The sequence below is a fragment of the Lactuca sativa genome, chromosome 8, assembly GCF_002870075.4.
Source record: "Lactuca sativa cultivar Salinas chromosome 8, Lsat_Salinas_v11, whole genome shotgun sequence".
Classification (NCBI taxonomy): Eukaryota; Viridiplantae; Streptophyta; class Magnoliopsida; order Asterales; family Asteraceae; genus Lactuca; species Lactuca sativa.
Window position 1 is genome coordinate 64,490,047 of NC_056630.2, and position 19,949 is coordinate 64,509,995.

Below are 19,949 nucleotides of genomic sequence, written 5' to 3' on the forward strand. Positions count from 1 at the left end.
TGATACAAAAATAAGATGATTAATAGGGAAAAAATTCCAAAAAAAAAAAAACACATTGATATCTTGTCACTCTGTTTTCTCTTAAACACTTAAATGTTTGTTAAGTTTTTGATTGTTATGACCATGATATTACATCAATAAAAAAAACCTTATTGAAAAAGCCTTGTTTATATTGTATATACTTTATCAGATGATTAAAATATTAACAAAATCTATATGATACTATTATTTATGTTACTTCTTACGTAGGTTAGCGATCCAATGGCCTCGTACATCTTCCTTCCATGCACCATCACCTCCTCTTCCTAAATAAAACTACTTCTTTTCATTCTCTTTCTTCTTTCACTTTCTCTCCATAATAACCACTTCCATCCCCTGATCCCAAAAACCAATCCAAAATCACCAATCTCCACCGGTGTCGCTACCCTCCACCACTCATGTCGATATCACCGATCTTCCTTCTCATAATAGCCGCCACAGTTCTCAGTAGTCCACTCAAAGCAACGAACACCAGGAAGCTCACCTCCACCGACACAGCATCTAGCGGAGCACAGGATGACCAGATCAAGTGCGGTGGTTGTCCTTGCAACCAGCCTTGCTACACTGCTGCACCACCACCACCACCGCCGCCCAAGAAGCCATCTCCAACTCCTAGCTTCAACTGCCCTCCACCGCCCTCATACATTTACATAACTGGCCCACCGGGGAATCTGTATCCCGTCGACCCTTACTCACACTCATCGGCCAACCGCCGCGTCTTGGTGGTTCCTCCGCTTCTTGTTCTCGTTGGATTACTGGGTATGCTTGCTTTTTAGTAAACTCCATAGAATCAGTCTCGGAAATTTGAGGCAAAGGGACACCGAAGATGGAGATTCTGATTCCAGGAGAGAAAAGAAAGCTTTTTTTTTTTTTTGTGAATTACAGTCACAACTTATTTTCTAAAAAATAAAACTATTTATAATAATTACGAAATAATTATATAGTTTTTTACGTTCTTTTATACTTTTGGTTATTTATTAATTCTACGTGAATAGGGTTATATATCTAATCCTAAAGTCGATGATCACTTTCGTCTTCGTATAGTCAAAGTGTCTTCTTATAAGTAACAATTGAAAATAATTTATCTGTGTTTACTGTTATGATGTTTCATTGATTATCCCTTTGGTTTAACATATGCTTATTTCCTTATATATTTTTAGATTCTTATAGGAAATTCAAACCCTGATGATATATATATATATATATATATATATATATATATATATATATATATATATATATATATATATATATATATATATATATATATATATATATATATATATATATATATATATATATATATATGTTTAGCTTATATATTGTCTAATTGCAAATAATTAAAAGTTTTAACTTTTGAAAGTTTTAAGAGCTTTTAACTTTTATATTTTATATCATTTCATACATTTTAAAAAATTACATCAACTTTCGTAAAAAGTACTTCACAAAATAAAATATTTGAATTTTCGTTTTCAGTTTCAAGATTTCTAATATTCAACTACAAACTTCAAGATACCAATTAGTTATCAAATGACTTTATGTCATCTCATCTTGAGGTCCAAGATTCAAGTCTCCTATCAGACATATCAACTCCTCGTATCATATATATGTACAATTAAAAATAGTTTCGAATATATTAGATTTATTATTTCAAAAAAAAATACCAACTAGTTTTATCAAAATACTGATATAATTAAATAGCATGTTTTTACAAATTACCAAATTTTATTATTTTGTGGATAAATATAGTGATTTAGCCAAGTTTTAATCTACTCGTATACTTTTTTCACGATATAAAATATAATAATGTTTAACTTGACATGTATTCTAAGAAAACTCTCTGAATAAACTTTTCAGATTATATGTAATGTTGAGAATATTGAAACAAAAAAAAAAAAAAAAAAAAAAAAAAAAAAAAAAAAGGTAAATAAATAATCCCAAACCAAATTTGTAATCTTTATAATATTGGTATCATAATTTTAATAGGACATAGAAGGAAGTGTTAACCCTTTATTTGGCAGGAGAATCCAAAATAAAACATGATCTGTTTCTTTATGAAAATATTTTGAGATTACGAGTCTTATATACAGTTATATTAATCTATATGTAATTAAAAAATTGTTCTTATAAGATAATTATATTAAATATCAAATACACAATGGCTTATATTCGTTGGGTTGTAAAGTAAAACAAATGCGCCCGTAACTTCAAATCACTCGCATATTCAAACGGCATCATTTGCTTACCCATTCCTTGGATGGTTGTAAAGAGAAACCAAATGCATACCTCTTTGTTTTTATTTTCATTTAAATTAATCCAAAAAATATACCACGAAAATAATTTATTTTGATATATAAATTACATTTTATAAGATGGATGAACAATAGTTGTTATTTTGGTTGTGAGTGGTAACAAGTAATATTCGAAATGTTTAATTTTTTTAAGAAAAATTAATACTAGTATTTATTAATGTATTAATGTACATCAAAGCTACGATTTGATTTGTTCTATAAGAAGATCAATATTTGAGTGTGGTTTAAGAGAAAATAAACCATGTGGTGATTTTATAATTGGTAGAAAATAGGAGGTAAATCGTAATGGTAAATGGTAAATAAATAAATAAAAGTTGTAAAATAAAGAATGTTCCAAGATCAGAGTTTGTTGTCAGCTGAGTCAGAGGTTGGTGAAAAAAGTAACACGGGACCCATCGATGATGTGTACTGTAACGTCTCATGTGCTGTCCTGTCCATTTCTCATTCATCCCCTCTTACATTTTTTGATTTTCATCAAAGCATATATTAAGTTTTTTTTGTACAAAATTCTTTTCAATTTCTAATAATAAGTCATGTGAAAATTTGAGTAATAACCAAAAAAAAGTGGATGGTTTAGAGAAAATAATCAAGAAAAAACACATTTTGGAAAATGATCAAAGGATCCACAGAGCACCCTCTACGGAGCTTCTGCGGATCCAGCTATAGTTGTGCGGAATGTTGGTTTTTTAATTTTTATTAATTTTTCTTTTTCGTTTTTTTTGCATTCGTTTTCGTTTATTAATATTGTTTTTTTTAAATACACTTATATCTTATGTAATTATTATATAAAAAATTTGACAAAAAAATGTTAAAAATAATGAAATGTTTTATGTAATACGTTTGCTACTTGATGTATGTTTTTCATGTGTTTGTACTTATAAATAATGTAATACAAACTGGTGCATATAAATAACCTAATTAAAATTATACAATTATTTCATGTTTTTTATAGGTTACAAAACATATCTTAGAAAACATAAACATACAACCTTCATAATAAACATACTCTGAAATAAACTCCATTCATTCAAATTGAACCACAAAAACTTTGATCTGTTTTCCTATTCCGTTCATGGGTTATCTGTTGCTTGTGTCCCTAGGTTTAATGTTTCTTGCGTCCATTGGTTATCTGGCTCTTGCTGCCATTGGTACTCGGTGTAACCCTGCCATTGATTCTGTGAATCTTCCTGCGGTTGGTATTCGGTCTCTTGCGCCCATTGGTTATGTGGCTCTTGCTGCCATTGATGTTCGGTTTGTTGTGTCCATTGGTTGTCTGGATGCTGCTGCCATTGATGTTTGGTCTGTTGTGCCCATTGGTTGTCTGGCTGTTGTTGCCATTGTTGTTCGGTATGTTGCGTCCATTGGTTCTCTGGCTCATGTTGTCATTCGTTTTTGGTCGCTTGCGTCGGTTTCTCTTGACGCCCCGGTACGTTTTTTTTAGTTTTACTTTGGTTCTTTAGAACAATTTCCTTACATGTCCTTGCATTATGAGTTGTGCTATGGCATCTAGTACACCTTCTTTTTTTTGGTTCCTCACCTTGAGATGGAATACGATTGGTGTTTTTTGGTCTACCGGATTGACGTATTTCCATCACAGGAGGGTTAACAACTATAAGGTCATCTGGAACCTCCCAATCACTAAGTTCTGAAAGAGGGTATACGACCTGCTCGTACGTTCTTCAATATGTTTCAATTTTATAAGCATCTATAGTCATATGCCCACAATGATCATTTTTCAAGTGCGTTAAAACCATTATTACATGACCACATGGCAAACCAGTTAGTTGCCAATATTTGCAAGAACAAGTCTTTTCCCTCAAATTCACTATGTCGCCGCTTTTGAAGTGATGCACTTGATATGTTGTATTGTCAACACCGGATACCGAACATCCTTGAATCCCCTCTTTATTTTTTTAACCATATCTTCAACCCACTTCGTAAGTATTGTTGTACTTTTTTCTGTTAAAACAAACATATATTATTATATATGACATTTATCATATAATTTTAAATTAAACATAATCACACCTGCAGCCATCCGCCGTTTGTAAAACCATTTCTGTATAAGTGAGTGAAAGAACTCAAGAAGTGGTAATATAGGCAACTTCCTTGCTTTATTTGATACAACATTCATGGACTCCACACTATTTGAGGTCATATAATCATACCTCGTGGTATGGAAATACGCTCTGGTCCATTTCTCACGTGGAATTTAACTGAGATATGTCGCTACATCATCTCTTATATTACGAAGTCTCCCCCAGTAGAATTTAAACTCAGTGGTTTTGTAAGTTCTTACCAGCTTCCAAAACAAAATTGTTGTTTTTTTTGTTTTTTCCAAAGGTGTGGACTTTGTTTCCTATTAGATGAAAACCACACAATCTATGTTGAGCATTTGGAAAAACATTTTGAATACTTACAGCAATTGCAGGCGCTCTATCTGTGACCATTGCCAGACCTTCCACATCACCAATGCATTCATGTAGTTTTTCAAGAAACCATGTCCAAGAATCCGTAGTCTCTTTTGGGCAAATTCCATACCCAATAGGCAAGATCTAATTGTTCTCATCCATGGCTACTGCATGCAAGATGGTGCCTTTATACTTTCCTTTCAAATGAGCACCATCCATAATAATAACTTTTCTACAACACTTTCTGAAAGCACGTATCTGCAACAACAATATAAAAACCATTAATATATATACAATATAATTTGTTTATAAACATTTAATAAAATAACAAATATATGTAAAAATATATTACCGTGCATCCAATAGCGAAAAAGCAATACTCAAAACGATCCTCCGAATCAGTTTTTATTGTGACGCCCGCGTTTCCAGACTAGGCATTTTCGTTGATGTAATAGTCAAGGTTAACCTTTGTAACCCATTTTGAAATAATAAAAGTGTATTATTTGAGTATTATGTGTTTTGTGCTTAATTGTTTAATTATGTGGTTTGATTAATTAAGAATAAAAATAAGCGTCAAAATTAAAGTGTAAAATAAACTTAATATCTTTGAATAATGTTGTAGTAGTTAAAACGAGGTTTCCGAATATATATAGAACGCCTAAATCTGACTTCGTATGAGAAACTTATGATTTATCGAAGTTTCGGCTTAGCGATGTGCAGCCCGAAATACTCGATTTGAGATCGAGCGGTTTTTAGCCGAAGCAATCTAAACGAGGATCGAAGGTCTCGTTGTTGGTATCAAAGCGATAAAAAGTTAGGCAAGAACGGACGTCAAACGAAGAAGTTATGAATTTATAACGAAGTTTTTCTGTCGCGGCGTATTAAAAATAAATAATAAAAATAAAGTCAAAATTAGCCGACGGAGTCTAAACGAAAGTTGTAGAGCGTAGTCTCACCTTCGCGTGGATATAAAGAATGTCGAAAACGGAGTTCGTATGAAGAAGATATGAATTTCCGAAGTTTATTAAATAAATTTTATTTATTTTTAATCTTCTAATCCGGCATTATCCGAAGACGAGTCACCGGTCCGATCCGACGTACGCCCCGCGTACTCCGAAGAGTGTCGACATTTCGGATGACGCATGCAGTGACGATTTCGGAAGCAGTACGCGCTGCGTACTACAGTACGCCCCGCGTACTCCGAGGCTCCAGCCTCCTATAAATACGATCCGAAGGCAGCCGAGTCTTTTGTTCATTTCCTCTCTTCTCTCTCCCGTTTTGCATCGTTTTGCGTGCCAGAAATATCCCGAAGCCCCGGTATCATACTCTAGCCCCGAGGCAAGTCCCGAGATCCCGAAGATCCCGAGAAGTGCGGTTCCCGAGCCGAAGCTCTGTCCCCGAGAAGTTCGATTTTTGAAGAGATCTTTCAGATCTGCTGAGGATTACTACTTTTGCAAGTCGTAGTGCTGTCCGATCATCTTCTGATCAAGTGAGTGTATACTACCTTTCATAAACACGATAATAATACAAGTTTGGTTCGAGTGTATTAAATATATTGTCGTTTATAGGTGTGAGTGTGTAGTTACCTTCTTCCAACACATTATTATAAAGTATTATATATAAAAATACGTGCTATGTGTATATAATTTGTTGTTATATGTGTGAATGTATATTCACTCTCTTCTATCTCATAGATCTGAGTTATTCTCTATGAAATATGTGTTATGTGTGTGTATGCGTCATCTGTTATGTGGATTATGTGTTGATTAAAGCATGCTATACAGGTTTTCAAAACTATGTATAAAAATGTATATTTTATCTACTAATATGTTGGGTAGAACATGGGTAGATAGTTGGTGTGTAATAAACAGATGAGAGGCCTCGTTGTTGTTTGATTTAGTCATCTAGCGGAGTTTAGATGACGACCACTGGCTATTCTAGACAGTCTTGTGGAAACATTAGCAGGTTCGCCACCTGTAGGTGTTAATGAACTTGGGTGTTCATTTGCTGTACTCCATCCCCCTCATGGTTGCCTTATTTGACTTATATTGCTGAGGTACCCCCGAAGCATGTGTTGTCGACCCGATGATATATTCTTAGATTAGGTCCCTTGTGTTAGTTGTTTTAGGGACATAAAGTGAGAATAACGGGAATGGGTAATTGGGTTATTGTTGGTTGGTGAAAATTAGATATGATTATTGTGGCTTGAAAACCCTATATGCTCACCAGGCTCCCAAGCCTGACCCACTCAGTTTCTTTGTATTACAGGAACTGGCGCGAGGGCATGAGATGGATGAATGATCAGTTGTTTTGTTTACAAGTCTGTATATGTATATATTTGTTTAATGACTTGTAATGTTATCGTTTATGCTTATTGGTCTGTATCGGAACATGACACCCTGAGTTTTGATTATATAATGAAAAATACATTTCTTTTATGAAATGCTTTTGTAAACATTGTTTTATCATGATTTGTTTTTGGGAACAAGTTCCATAACTCTTTCAAATCAAAAGGATTTACTCTGAAAATATTTTAAAAGCATAAATGAAAAAAAACGGTCTTTTCTGGCTGAGATTTTGGGGATGTCACAGTTGGTATTATAGCATTAGTTTAAGCGAACTAGGAATTTGTAGGATTTCTAGACTTAAACTTAGAGTGCTAAGTGAAATTTTGAGATGTGTGTCTGTGATATTTTAGACACGAGCACTAGTTTATTTTAGGAAGGTTGCCTAAAATGCTTTATGTGCTAAATGTTATATGTTGCCATATATGATATTATTTGTTCGGATCTATGGTCTGTTGCCGACCGGATCTAGAAACCTTATGTGTGTAGGATTCTAAGCGTGCGTCTACGGTATTAGAACTAGCATGTAAACGTTTTGGTGTGATAAGGAAGATTTGAATATCTACCATGATTGAGGATCTAATTTCACCTTATTCGGTGTGTAGATCAAAATGGTGAGAACAAGAAGTGGAGTTGGAAATGCTGACGAAAACAGGAATCAACCACCAGTGATTGAACAAGTACCTGTCGTAGCAGCAGCACCTGAGCCAATAACCATGGCTGGTGTGCAAATGATGATTCAGACGATGTTGGATCGTCAGATGGATGAAACTAGACGGTTGCTTCAACAGAATCGTGAAGAACTGTCAATTCGTGTGGAGGAGCCTGAATTAAATGAAGGGCACTCGGAAGGTGGAGACTTCAGTGGGTCTATTGGTCAAGCCAACCCACCGATAGTTAGGCAAGATAACCATGATGGAAGGAATGATGGAATGGGATGCAAGTACAAGGACTTTCTAACTTGCAAACCATCGACCTTCAATGGAAAGGAGGATCCGATTGGAGTTATGGATTGGATCTCCGAAATGGAGTTAGCCTTTATGACATGTGGCTGCAGAGGCAAGTTGCAGACTATCTATGCCGTGCGACAATTCCGAGGTGGAGCCGTTTGTTGGTGGAACACTCTAGGGAAGACGTTGAGCCCTAATGAGCCACTGCAATTGTCATGGGCAGAGTTCTTGGTGCAGTTCAAGCGCAAGTTCTGTTCGGCTCAAAATTTGTTGGAGTTGCAGAACAAGTTCCTGACATTGACGAAAGGCAGCATGTCAGTTGATGACTACACCAATAGCTTCACCGATAAGATGGAGTTTGCCTTGCGTATCGTCCCAGACGAGTTGAAAAAGGTGGACCGGTATGCGAAGGGACTCCCATGGGAGTACGAGGTGCCAGTACGACAGGCACTTACTCTAGAGGCAGCTATCTGGGCTGCCAACTCTGTGGAGAACATGATCAAGGGGAGAACTACCGACAAGGTTGAGGTTGGTGAGAAAAGGAAGTTTGAGGGAACATCTGGTTTCGGTAAGAAGGGCAAATTTTCAAAATCTGATTCGAAAAAGTTTGGAGGAAAAGGAGGCGAAGCGAAGTGGTGTGATAAGTGTAAGAAAAAGCACTTTGGGAAATGTAGCGAGGATGTAACCTGCTACAAGTGTGGAAAGGTTGGACATTTTGCCAATGAATGTCCGAACAACAAAAGGATGTGTTTTGGTTGCAATGAAGAGGGGCATATTTTGAAAGACTGTCCGAAGAAGAAGGAGGCAGCTAGGCCCAACATTCCACCAAAGCCGAAGGCGAGAGCCTTCCAGATGACACTCGAAGCTGCGAAAGATGAAGCTGATGTCGCTTCAGGTACCTTTCTCGTAAATGAATTACCTGCTCAAATTTTGTTTGATTCTGGAGCTAACTACTCCTTTATTTCGCATGAGTTTGGTAGAAAGCTAGCTTTGCCTATTGATAGACTAGATGATGCTTTATTAGTCGAAGTAGCTAGTGGCAAGTTTGTACCTGTTAGCCATCATATGAAAAACATCTTAATCGACCTTAATGGGAATAAGTTTCACGAGGAATTATTGCCTATCGAGCTTAATGGTTTCCACATCGTGTTGGGAATGGATTGGCTTAGCGCCAATGATGCCGAAATTTTGTGCAAGAAGAAGATAGTTAAAGTAAACCCGTCTGGTAAAGATTCGTTTATGGTGTATGGGGACAAACGCAGAGTGAATTCTGGAATCATTTCTCTAATGAAAGCCAGAAAGTGTTTGACCAAGGGATGTACATCATATTTAGCATTCGTGATCGATGCTAAAAAGGAAAAGAAGGTGATGCAGAGTATTCCAGTGGTGTGTGATTATCCGGAAGTATTTCCCGAAGATCTTCCTGGATTACCACCTGATAGACAAGTGGAGTTCAGAATAGACTTGTTACCAGGGACCACGCCAATAGCAAAAGCACCTTATCGATTAGCACCGACGGAGATGAAGGAGCTGATGATGCAACTTCAAGAATTATTGGACAAAGGTTTCATTAGACCTAGTTCATCGCCCTGGGGAGCTCCGGTGTTGTTCGTGAAGTAGAAAGATGGAAGTATGAGAATGTGCATCGATTATAGAGAGTTGAATAAGGCAACAATAAAGAATAGATATCCATTGCCGAGGATTGATGACCTGTTTGATCAATTGCAAGGTTCGAGCTATTTCTCGAAGATCGATCGAAGGTCAGGATATCATCAGTTGAAAGTAAGAGAGCAAGATATCGAGAAAACTGCATTCAGAACTAGATATGGACACCACGAGTTCTTGGTTATGTCGTTTGGACTAACCAATGCTCCGGCAGCGTTCATGGATTTGATGAATAGGGTTTGTAACCCGTTCCTTGATAAATCTGTGATAGTGTTCATAGACGACATTTTGATTTACTCGAAAAGTCAGGAGGAGCATGGCAGACACTTGCGAGAAGTGTTAGAAGTTTTGAAGCAGGAGAAGTTGTATGCAAAGTTCTCCAAATGTGATTTTTGGATTCGTGAAGTCCAATTCTTGGGTCACGTGGTCAACCAAGAAGGGATAATGGTTGATTCAGCTAAGATTGAAGCTGTGATGAAGTGGGAACAACCGAAAAGTCCCATGGAGATTCGAAGCTTTTTAGGATTAGCCGGATATTACCAAAGGTTTATCCAATGCTTTTCTTCGATCGTTAGTCCATTAACAGCTTTGACCCGCAAAGGAGCTACTTATGCTTGGAGTGATAAGCATAAAGAAGCATTCGAGAAGTTAAAGAAGAAGCTATGCGAGGCACCGATACTTTCTTTACCCGATGGAGTTGAAGACTTCGCTGTTTATAGCGATGCGTCTGGGGTTGGATTGGGTTGTGTTTTGACCCAAAGAGAAAAGGTGATAGCATATGCGTCTCGACAGCTTAAAGAGCATGAAAAGAATTACCCAACTCATGATTTGGAGTTGGCAGCGGTAGTTTTCACTCTGAAAATATGGAGGCATTACCTCTATGGCACGAAGTGCAAACTTTTCACTGATCATAAGAGTCTCCAATATCTCTTTAATCAGAAGGAATTGAATATGAGGCAACGACGCTGGCTAAAATTACTCAAGGACTACGACCGCGAGATACTTTACCACCCCGGTAAAGCTAATGTTGTTGCTGATGCTCTCAGTCGGAAAGTCAATCTTGAAAGGAGAAGGCCAAGAGCGTTGAGAATTGAAGTTGTCTCGACCATTGTGGAAAGTATAAAGAAAGCTTAAGAGGAAGCTTATGAGAAAAATGACCGAAAGGAGGAACGTTTGAGTAAAACGTTGGTGTTTGGTACAAACGGTCATGGACTGAAGGTATTCCAAGATCGTATTTGGGTACCTAAGTCAGGAGGAATTAGGGATCTTCTGATGGAAGAGGCTCACAAGACCATGTACTCGATTCATCCTGGTAGCACTAAAATGTATAGGGACCTGAAACCCTACTACTGGTGGCCGACGATGAAGCTTGATGTTGCAAAGTATGTGGCTGAGTGTGTGACTTGTGCGAGAGTAAAGACACAACATCAAAAACCGTACGGGAGTTTAGAACCATTGCATGTGCCTATGGGTAAGTGGGAATACATTGCTATGGATTTTGTCACTAAACTGCCCAGAACAAAGAATGGTCACGACATGATCTGGGTGGTCGTTAATCGATTCACTAAGAGTGCGCATTTCATAGCAGCCAAGGAGAAATGGTCTATGGAAAAGCTTGCGAATTCTTATGTGAAGGAAATTGTGAGGCTTCACGGTGTTCCGTTAACGATTGTATCGGATCGTGATAGCCGTTTCACCTCAAGGTTTTGGAAAAGTCTACAAGAGGAAATGGGTACTAAGTTATGTTTAAGCACAGCTTACCATCCGCAGACTGATGGTCAGAGTGAAAGAACAATACAAACACTTGAAGATATGCTGAGAGCATGTACCCTGGAATTCCTAGGTAACTGGGATGAACATTTACCTTTGGTAGAATTTTCCTACAATAATAGTTTTCACTCGAGCATTAAGATGGCACCTTATCAAGCTTTGTATGGACAGAAGTGTCGTACGCCGTCTTGTTGGCTTGAGGCTGGGGAAAAGCAGTTTATGGGACTGGAGATGGTTCATCAAACTGCTAAAAAGTTGAAAATAATTAGGGAAAGAATGTTAGCAGCTCAAGATCGTCAAAAGAGCTATGCTGATAAGAAGCGAAGACCGATGACTTTTGAAATTGGAGATTCGGTTTTGCTTAAAGTCTCACCGTGGAAGGGACTTATAAGATTTGGTAAAAGGGGAAAGTTGAGTCCAAGGTTTATTGGACCGTTTAAAGTTCTTCAGAGAGTTGGGAACCAAGCTTACAAGCTCGAATTACCCGAGGAACTGAATGGAATTCACAACACTTTTCATGTGTGTTATTTGAGGAAGTTCACGGGAGAAGTTCCTGACATAATTCCAATTTCTGAATTGAGAATCGATGAGAACAAGAGGTTAATTGAAGAACCAGAGGCAATTGTTGAACGAAAGACTAAGAAGCTTCGACGCAAGATGGTCGAATTAGTGCTTGTTCGTTGGAAACATTCGAATGGGCCAAATCTCACCTGGGAAACGGAGAGTGACATCTTGAGTCGCTATCCGCATTTGTTTGTTGATGTGTGATTACGGGGACGGAATCATCCTAAGGGGGAGAGAATTGTAACGCCCGCGTTTCCAAGCTAGGCATTTTCGTTGATGTAATAGTCTAGGTTAACCTTTGTAACCCGTTTTGAAATAATAAAAGTGTATTATTTGAGTATTATGTGTTTTGTGCTTAATTGCTTAATTATGTGGTTTGATTAATTAAGAATAAAAATAAGCGTCAAAATTAAAGTGTAAAATAAACTTAATATCTTTGAATAATGTTGTAGTAGTTGAAACGAGGTTTCCGAATATATATAGAACGCCCAAATCTGACTTCGTATGAGAAACTTATGATTTATCGAAGTTTCGGCTTAGCGATGTGCAGCCCGAAATACTCGATTTGAGATCGAGCGGTTTTTAGCCGAAGCAATCTAAACGAGGATCGAAGGTCTCGTTGTTGGTATCAAAGCGATAAAAAGTTAGGCGAGAACGGACGTCAAACGAAGAAGTTATGAATTTATAACGAAGTTTTTCTGTCGCGACCTATTAAAAATAAATAATAAAAATAAAGTCAAAATTAGCCGACGGAGTCTAAACGAAAGTTGTAGAGCGTAGTCTCACCTTCGCGTGGATATAAAGAACGTCTAAAACGGAGTTCGTATGAAGAAGATATGAATTTCCGAAGTTTATTAAATAAATTTTATTTATTTTTAATCTTCTAATCCGGCATTATCCGAAGACGAGTCACCGGTCCGATCCGACGTACGCCCCGCTTACTCCGAAGAGTGTCGACATTTCGGATGACACATGCAGTGACGATTTCGGAAGCAGTACGCGATGCGTACTGCAGTACGCCCCGCGTACTCCGAGGCTCCAGCCTCCTATAAATACGATCCGAAGGCAGCCGAGTCTTTTGTTCATTTCCTCTCTTCTCTCTCCCGTTTTGCATCGTTTTGCGTGCCATAAATATCCCGAAGCCCCGGTATCATACTCTAGCCCCGAGGCAAGTCCCGAGATCCCGAAGATCCCGAGAAGTGCGGTTCCCGAGCCGAATCTCTGTCCACGAGAAGTTTGATTTTTGAAGAGATCTTTCAGATCTGCTGTGGATTACTACTTTTGCAAGTCGTAGTGTTGTCCGATCATCTTCTGATCAAGTGAGTGTATACTACCTTTCATAAACACGATAATAATACAAGTTTGGTTCGAGTGTATTAAATATATTGTCATTTATAGGTGTGAGTGTGTAGTTACCTTCTTCCAACACATTATTATAAAGTATTATATATAAAAATACGTGCTATGTGTATATAATTTGTTGTTATATGTGTGAATGTATATTCACTCTCTTCTATCTCATAGATCTGAGTTATTCTCTATGAAATATGTGTTATGTGTGTGTGTGCCTCATCTGTTATGTGGATTATGTGTTGATTAAAGCATGCTATACAGGTTTTCAAAACTATGTATAAAAATGTATATTTTATCTACTAATATGTTGGGTAGAACATGGGTAGATAGTTGGTGTGTAATAAACAGATGAGAGGCCTCGTTGTTGTTTGATTTAGTCATCTAGCGGAGTTTAGATGACGACCACTGGCTATTCTAGACAGTCTTGTGGAAACATTAGCAGGTTCGCCACCTGTAGGTGTTAATGAACTTGGGTGTTCATTTGCTGTACTCCATCCCCCTCATGGTTGCCTTATTTGACTTATATTGCTGAGGTACCCCCGAAGCATGTGTTGTCGCCCCGATGATATATTCTTAGACTAGGTCCCTTGTGTTAGTTGTTTTAGGGACATAAAGTGAGAATAACGGGAATGGGTAATTGGGTTATTGTTGGTTGGTGAAAATTAAATATGATTATTGTGGGTTGAAAACTCTATATGCTCACCAGGCTCCCAAGTCTGACCCACTCAGTTTCTTTGTATTACAGGAAGTGGCGCGAGGGCATGAGATGGATGAATGATTAGTTGTTTTGTTTACAAGTCTGTATATGTATATATTTGTTTAATGACTTGTAATGTTATCGTTTATGCTTATTGGTCTGTATCGGAACATGACACCCCGAGTTTTGACTATATAATGAAAAATACATTTCTTTTATGAAATGCTTGGGTAAACATTGTTTTATCATGATTTGTTTTTGGGAACAAATTCCGCAACTCTTTCAAATAAAAAGGATTTACTCTAAAAATATTTTAAAAGCATAAATGAAAAAAAACGGTCTTTTCTGGCTGAGATTTTGGGGATGTCACATTTATGTACGCCACAGTACCAGGATTATGTTTCTTCAGATTGTGAAAATAAATTGGAAGTTTGGAGAAACTTTCTTCGGGGGGTCCCCATCATCAATCCCAAAGAAAATTCTCTAGCATGACACGCTTGTGAATAACTCATATTTATTTGTAGCAAAACATTCATATCTCTAATTATATCATTAGGCTTCCAAACTCTCAAACTTCCTTGACCCATAATGTTATGTATTATGGTTTCCACAACTTCACTATTTGCTTGCCAATGATTTGGGTGTATAAGCAATGAAGAACATGTATGCTCGTCATTAAACGTCTTAATTTCAAACATTTCTGTTCCATTAACGATACATGCGTATAAACGCCAATGACAGTTTTCTTGCATACAAACAACCTGGTACCGAGATTTTGAAGATTTTTCAACCTTTATCTGAAACTTTTCTCTAACGACTTTGAATTTAATAGCAAATGCTAGCTCTTTTTTGGTGTTATAGGTTTGATTGACAATTAATTTATCATTCGGACCTAAAGTGTGAAATGGTCCAGGTTCAAGAATAGGTTCTGTACAATCAGGAATAGAAGGAATAAAATGCCATGGATTAAAAGCAGTTTTTTGTTACATGTACTCATCATCCGACCACCCTTCATTTGATTTTTCCTCACATCTTCGATCATCAATTTCAGGAACTTCTCCAAACTTGAACAAATTTTCACATTGTAATTCAGTCAAGCCCACTTTTGGTTTGTTATCATTATCTGATACAAAAGTGTCATTCCTTCTTCCCCTTGAACGGTTTCCATCACATTGGCTTTCTCTACGACCTTTATTAGTTTTTGTTGGATTAAATGGTTGTTAACCACTACTTGTTCTTCATCTTCTTCACCTATCACCGTTAAATACAAATGCACCGTCTTCTTTGATTCAGACATTACATGTCTCAATTGAAATACATCAGTTTCATCTCCAAGCTCCATGACATACCCTAACTCTGGGTGTTTAAAAGACAAACATATATTACTATTTAACACACCCACCTTACTTCTAACCATTTGTAATAACATTTCATGGTCAATGTTAGGAGGAAGATTTAAATCATAGTTTTCACATTATTTCTAACGTAAACCTCTACTCCATTAACTAACTGCCATGACCCTCACGTACACAAAATAATAAAACTCATTTTACAAACCACTCTCTACAAACACAACAAAAAAAACAACTTCTACTAGTAATTGAAACTCACAAATAACCACTTAAATACGCCTATAACTTCTATAATTGATCTGCAGAGGTGTACACTGATTCTTAGATGTGTACACAGATCCGCAGAGGTGTACACTGATCCTTAGAGGTGTACACAGATCTGCAGAGGTGTACATAGATCCTTAGAGGTGTACACTGATCCTTAGAGGTGTGCACTGATCCGCAGAGGTGTACACTGTTCCTTAGAGGTATGCACTGATCTGAAGAGGTGTACACTGATCCTTAGAGGTGTGCATTGATCCGCAGAGGTGTACACTGATCCTTAGAGATGTGCACAGATCCGCAGAGCCGTACACTGATCCTTAGAGGTGTGTAGTGCTCCGTAGAGGTGTACACTGATTCTTATATATATATATATATATATATATATATATATATATATATATATATATATATATATATATATGTGTGTGTGTGTGTGTGTGTGTGTGTGACATCCCCAAAATCACGGCCAGAAAAGACGGGTTTCATTTATGCTTTTAAAATAATTTTGGAGTAAATCCTTTTGATTTAAAAGAGTTTCGGAATTCGTTCCCAAAAACAAAATATGATAAAATAATATTTACCAAAGCATTTCATAAAGAAATGTATTTTCATTATATAATCAAAACTCGGGATGTCATGTTCCGATACAGACATAAAAGCATAAACAACAAAAGATAGACCATACAACAGTTACATATAACAACTGGTCTAATAAACAAAATAACTTGATGATTCATCCATCTTATGCCCTCACGCTACTACCTGTAATACAAATAAACTGGGTGGGTCAGGCTTGGGAGCCTGGTGAGCATTTAGGGTTTTCAACCCGCAATAAATAATCATATTTACTTTTACCAACCAACAATAACCCGATTACCCGTTCCCATTATCCTCACTTTACGTCCCTAAAACAACATCTATCTCAAGAGACCTAATCTAGGATTTTCATCGAGACGGACATTATTGCTAAGGGGTTTCCTCAACATTAGATGTCCTAAAGGCAACCATGATGGGGATAGAGTACACCGGTGAACACATCGTTCACAACACCTACATGTTATGAGCCTGCTAGCGTTCCACAGGACTGTCTAGAAAGAGTCTGTGGTCGTTATCCATACTCCGGTGAATAACTAGATCAACAACAACAACATCGAGGCCTCTCATCTGTTTATCACACATCGACTATCTACCCATGTTCTACCCAACATATTAGTAGATAAAATATATATTTTTATACATAGTTTAAAACATGTATAACATTCTGATTCAATACATATTCCAAACAAAAAATGAGACATATACACATAACACGTATTTCATAGAGAATAAATCATATCTATGAGATAGAAGGAAGTGAATACACATTCACACATATAACAACAAAATATACACATAACACGTATTTCGTATAAAATACTTCATAATTATGTGTTAGAAGAAGGTAACTACACACTCACTTCATCAGAAGACGATCGGACAACACTACTGCTTGTAGAAGTAGTATTCTTCAGTAGATCTGGAAGATCTTCACAAAAACCGGGCTTCTCGCGAGCAGAGCTTCGGCTCGGGAATTGCACTTCTCGGGATCTTCGGGGCTTCGAGACTTGCTTCGGGGCTCGGTAATGATACCGGGGCTTCGGGGTATAAGTTGCACGCAAAATGATGCAAAACGGGAGAGAGAGAGAGAGAGAGACAGAGAAGAGAAATTGAGCAAAAGAATCGGCTGCCCTCGCATGCCCTTTTATAGAGGCTGAAGCCTCACATTACGTTGGGTGTAATGCTCTAAGTGGGGCGTAGTGCGAAACGTCACTGCATGCGTCATCGGAGCACTCAAGTGCGAGGCGGTGCATGCATTGGGGTACGCTAGGCGTACTCAACTACGTTGGGCATAGTTCGCATCAGATCGGTGACTCCTTCGGATATCCATCGAATTAAAGATTTAATATTAAATATTAATTATTTAAAAACTTCATAAATTCATATCTTCTTAATACGAACTTCGTTTTCAAAGTTCTTTATATCCACGCGAAGGTGAGACTACGCTCTACAATTTTTGTTTAGACTCCGTCGGCTAATTTTGAAATTATTTTTTTATTATTTATTTTTAGTAGACTGGGACAGGAAAACTCCGTTATAAATTCATAACTCCATCATCTTACGTCCGTTTTCGTCTGTCTTTTCACCAATGCACTACTATCAACGAGATCTTCGATTCTCATTTAGATTGTTTCGACCAACAATCACTCGATCTCGAATTCGAGTTTCGGGTTGCATACTGCCAAGCTGAAACTTAGGAAAATCATAACTTTCTCATACGAAGTCAGATTTGGGCATTCTTTTTATGCACGCTCTTGGTTTAATGAACTCTACAACATTTGTTTAGATCGCTAAGGATAAATATCGCTCTAACGTAAATTTCACTTTTGACATCATTCAGTGTTGCTGGTTCTGTCGCGAAACTTCGACAGGTCATAACTTCTTCGTTATAACTCGGATTTCAGCATTCTTTATATATTCGGAAACCTCATTTCAACTACTACAACATTATCCATAGATATCGGTTTTATCTAATATTTCATTTTGACGCTTATTTTCATTCTTAATTGAATTAAGACACATAAGTAAGCACAAAACACATAATACTAAAATAATACACTTTTATTATTTCAAAACAGGTTACAAAGGTTAACCAAGACTATTATATCAATATTAAGGACAAGCGCAGAAACACAGGCGTTACAATATATATATATATATATATATATATATATATATATATATATATATATATATATATATATATATATATATATATATACACACACACACACACACATACATACTAACCCGATCAATATCCTTCCAATTTGGTCCATTAACCATGTCGGCTGCTATACGCCTCAAATATCTACTAATTTAATTAGGTTATTTATACGCACCAATTTGTATTACGTTATTTATATGTATTTTGATTGTATTAGGTTATTTACAAACCAGTTGAGTTAATTTCTACTTTATTCCAAAAAACATAAAATACCAAACAGTACAAATAAAAAAAAAAAAAACATACATCAGTAGCAAACGTATTACATAAAACATTTCATTATTTTTAACCTTTTTTTGTCAACTTTTTACATAATAATCACATAAGGTATAAGTGTATTTAAAAAAAATATATATTAATAAACGAAAATGAACGCAAAAAAAACGAAAAAAAAATTAAAAAACCAAAATTCCGCAAAGCTGTAGCTGGATCCGCAGAGGCTTTAATGGATCCACAGAGGGTGCTCTGTGGATCCTTTGGTCATTTTTTGAAATGTGTTTTTCCTTGGTTATTTTCTTCAAACCATCAATTCTTTTTGGTTATTACTCGAATTTTCTCATAAGTTATTCACACAAATATTAGATATTTAGGAAGTATATATATATATATATATATATATATATATATATATATATATATATATATATATATATATATATATATATATATATATATATATATATATGGAGAAGTTCAATAGAGAACCAATATGGATCAAAGAATCAAGGAACCTATCTTAACCATCTATTTTCTTTTAATCTTGGTCATTAATCATTAATTAACCAAAAAAACACGCAGGGGCATTTTGGTAAGTTCAACGTCTCATTTAATATTCATGTTTGTCTTTGTTAGCGTCTTATGTTACTGTCATTCATCTTCTCTAACACTTATCGATCCAAAGTCACGCCTGTTCTTCGAATTCTCAACCTTTTTCATCCAATTTACTAATAGTTTCTTCAGATTTCAACTAATAATCAGGTATTTTTTAACATCTATTCATCTTTCGTTTATGATTATTAGGTCAATTATGGACTTTGATTTTACCATTTTTTTTCTGATGCATTGTTTATCAATCTTATTTTTATTGTTATTGCAATCGTCTGATTGTCAAATTCTATTGATTTTACCGTTTAATCTTCAGATTGTTATGTTTTTTATTGTTAATTTGCGAATTTTATGTCATACGTTGAATATTCTTTTGATGTTATTGTTAATGACATCAACCACTGGTTCCTCTAAGTTTATGCAGATGATGTAAAAGTGATTTTTTTGATGAACTGGTAAAAACAGCTGTCAGAAGTTTAATAATTTAAATTCTTAAACTTTGTTTAAAATCCCTATTCTAATAAATGAATAGGTTTATTCTCTTATTGACAAGTGTCATACTATTAGAAATCCTCATT

At 36.2% G+C, this 19,949-nt stretch overlaps 1 protein-coding gene across 1 annotated transcript; it reads left to right on the forward strand.

Annotated features, from left to right (window-relative positions):
* Positions 1-248: 248 nt before the first annotated feature.
* Positions 249-1,156, forward strand: LOC111921166 (leucine-rich repeat extensin-like protein 6). The gene has a single exon (XM_023916735.2). The coding sequence runs from the start codon at positions 438-440 to the stop codon at positions 813-815; it is 378 nt and encodes a 125-aa protein (XP_023772503.1). The 5' UTR covers positions 249-437; the 3' UTR covers positions 816-1,156.
* The last annotated feature ends 18,793 nt before the right edge of the window (positions 1,157-19,949 follow it).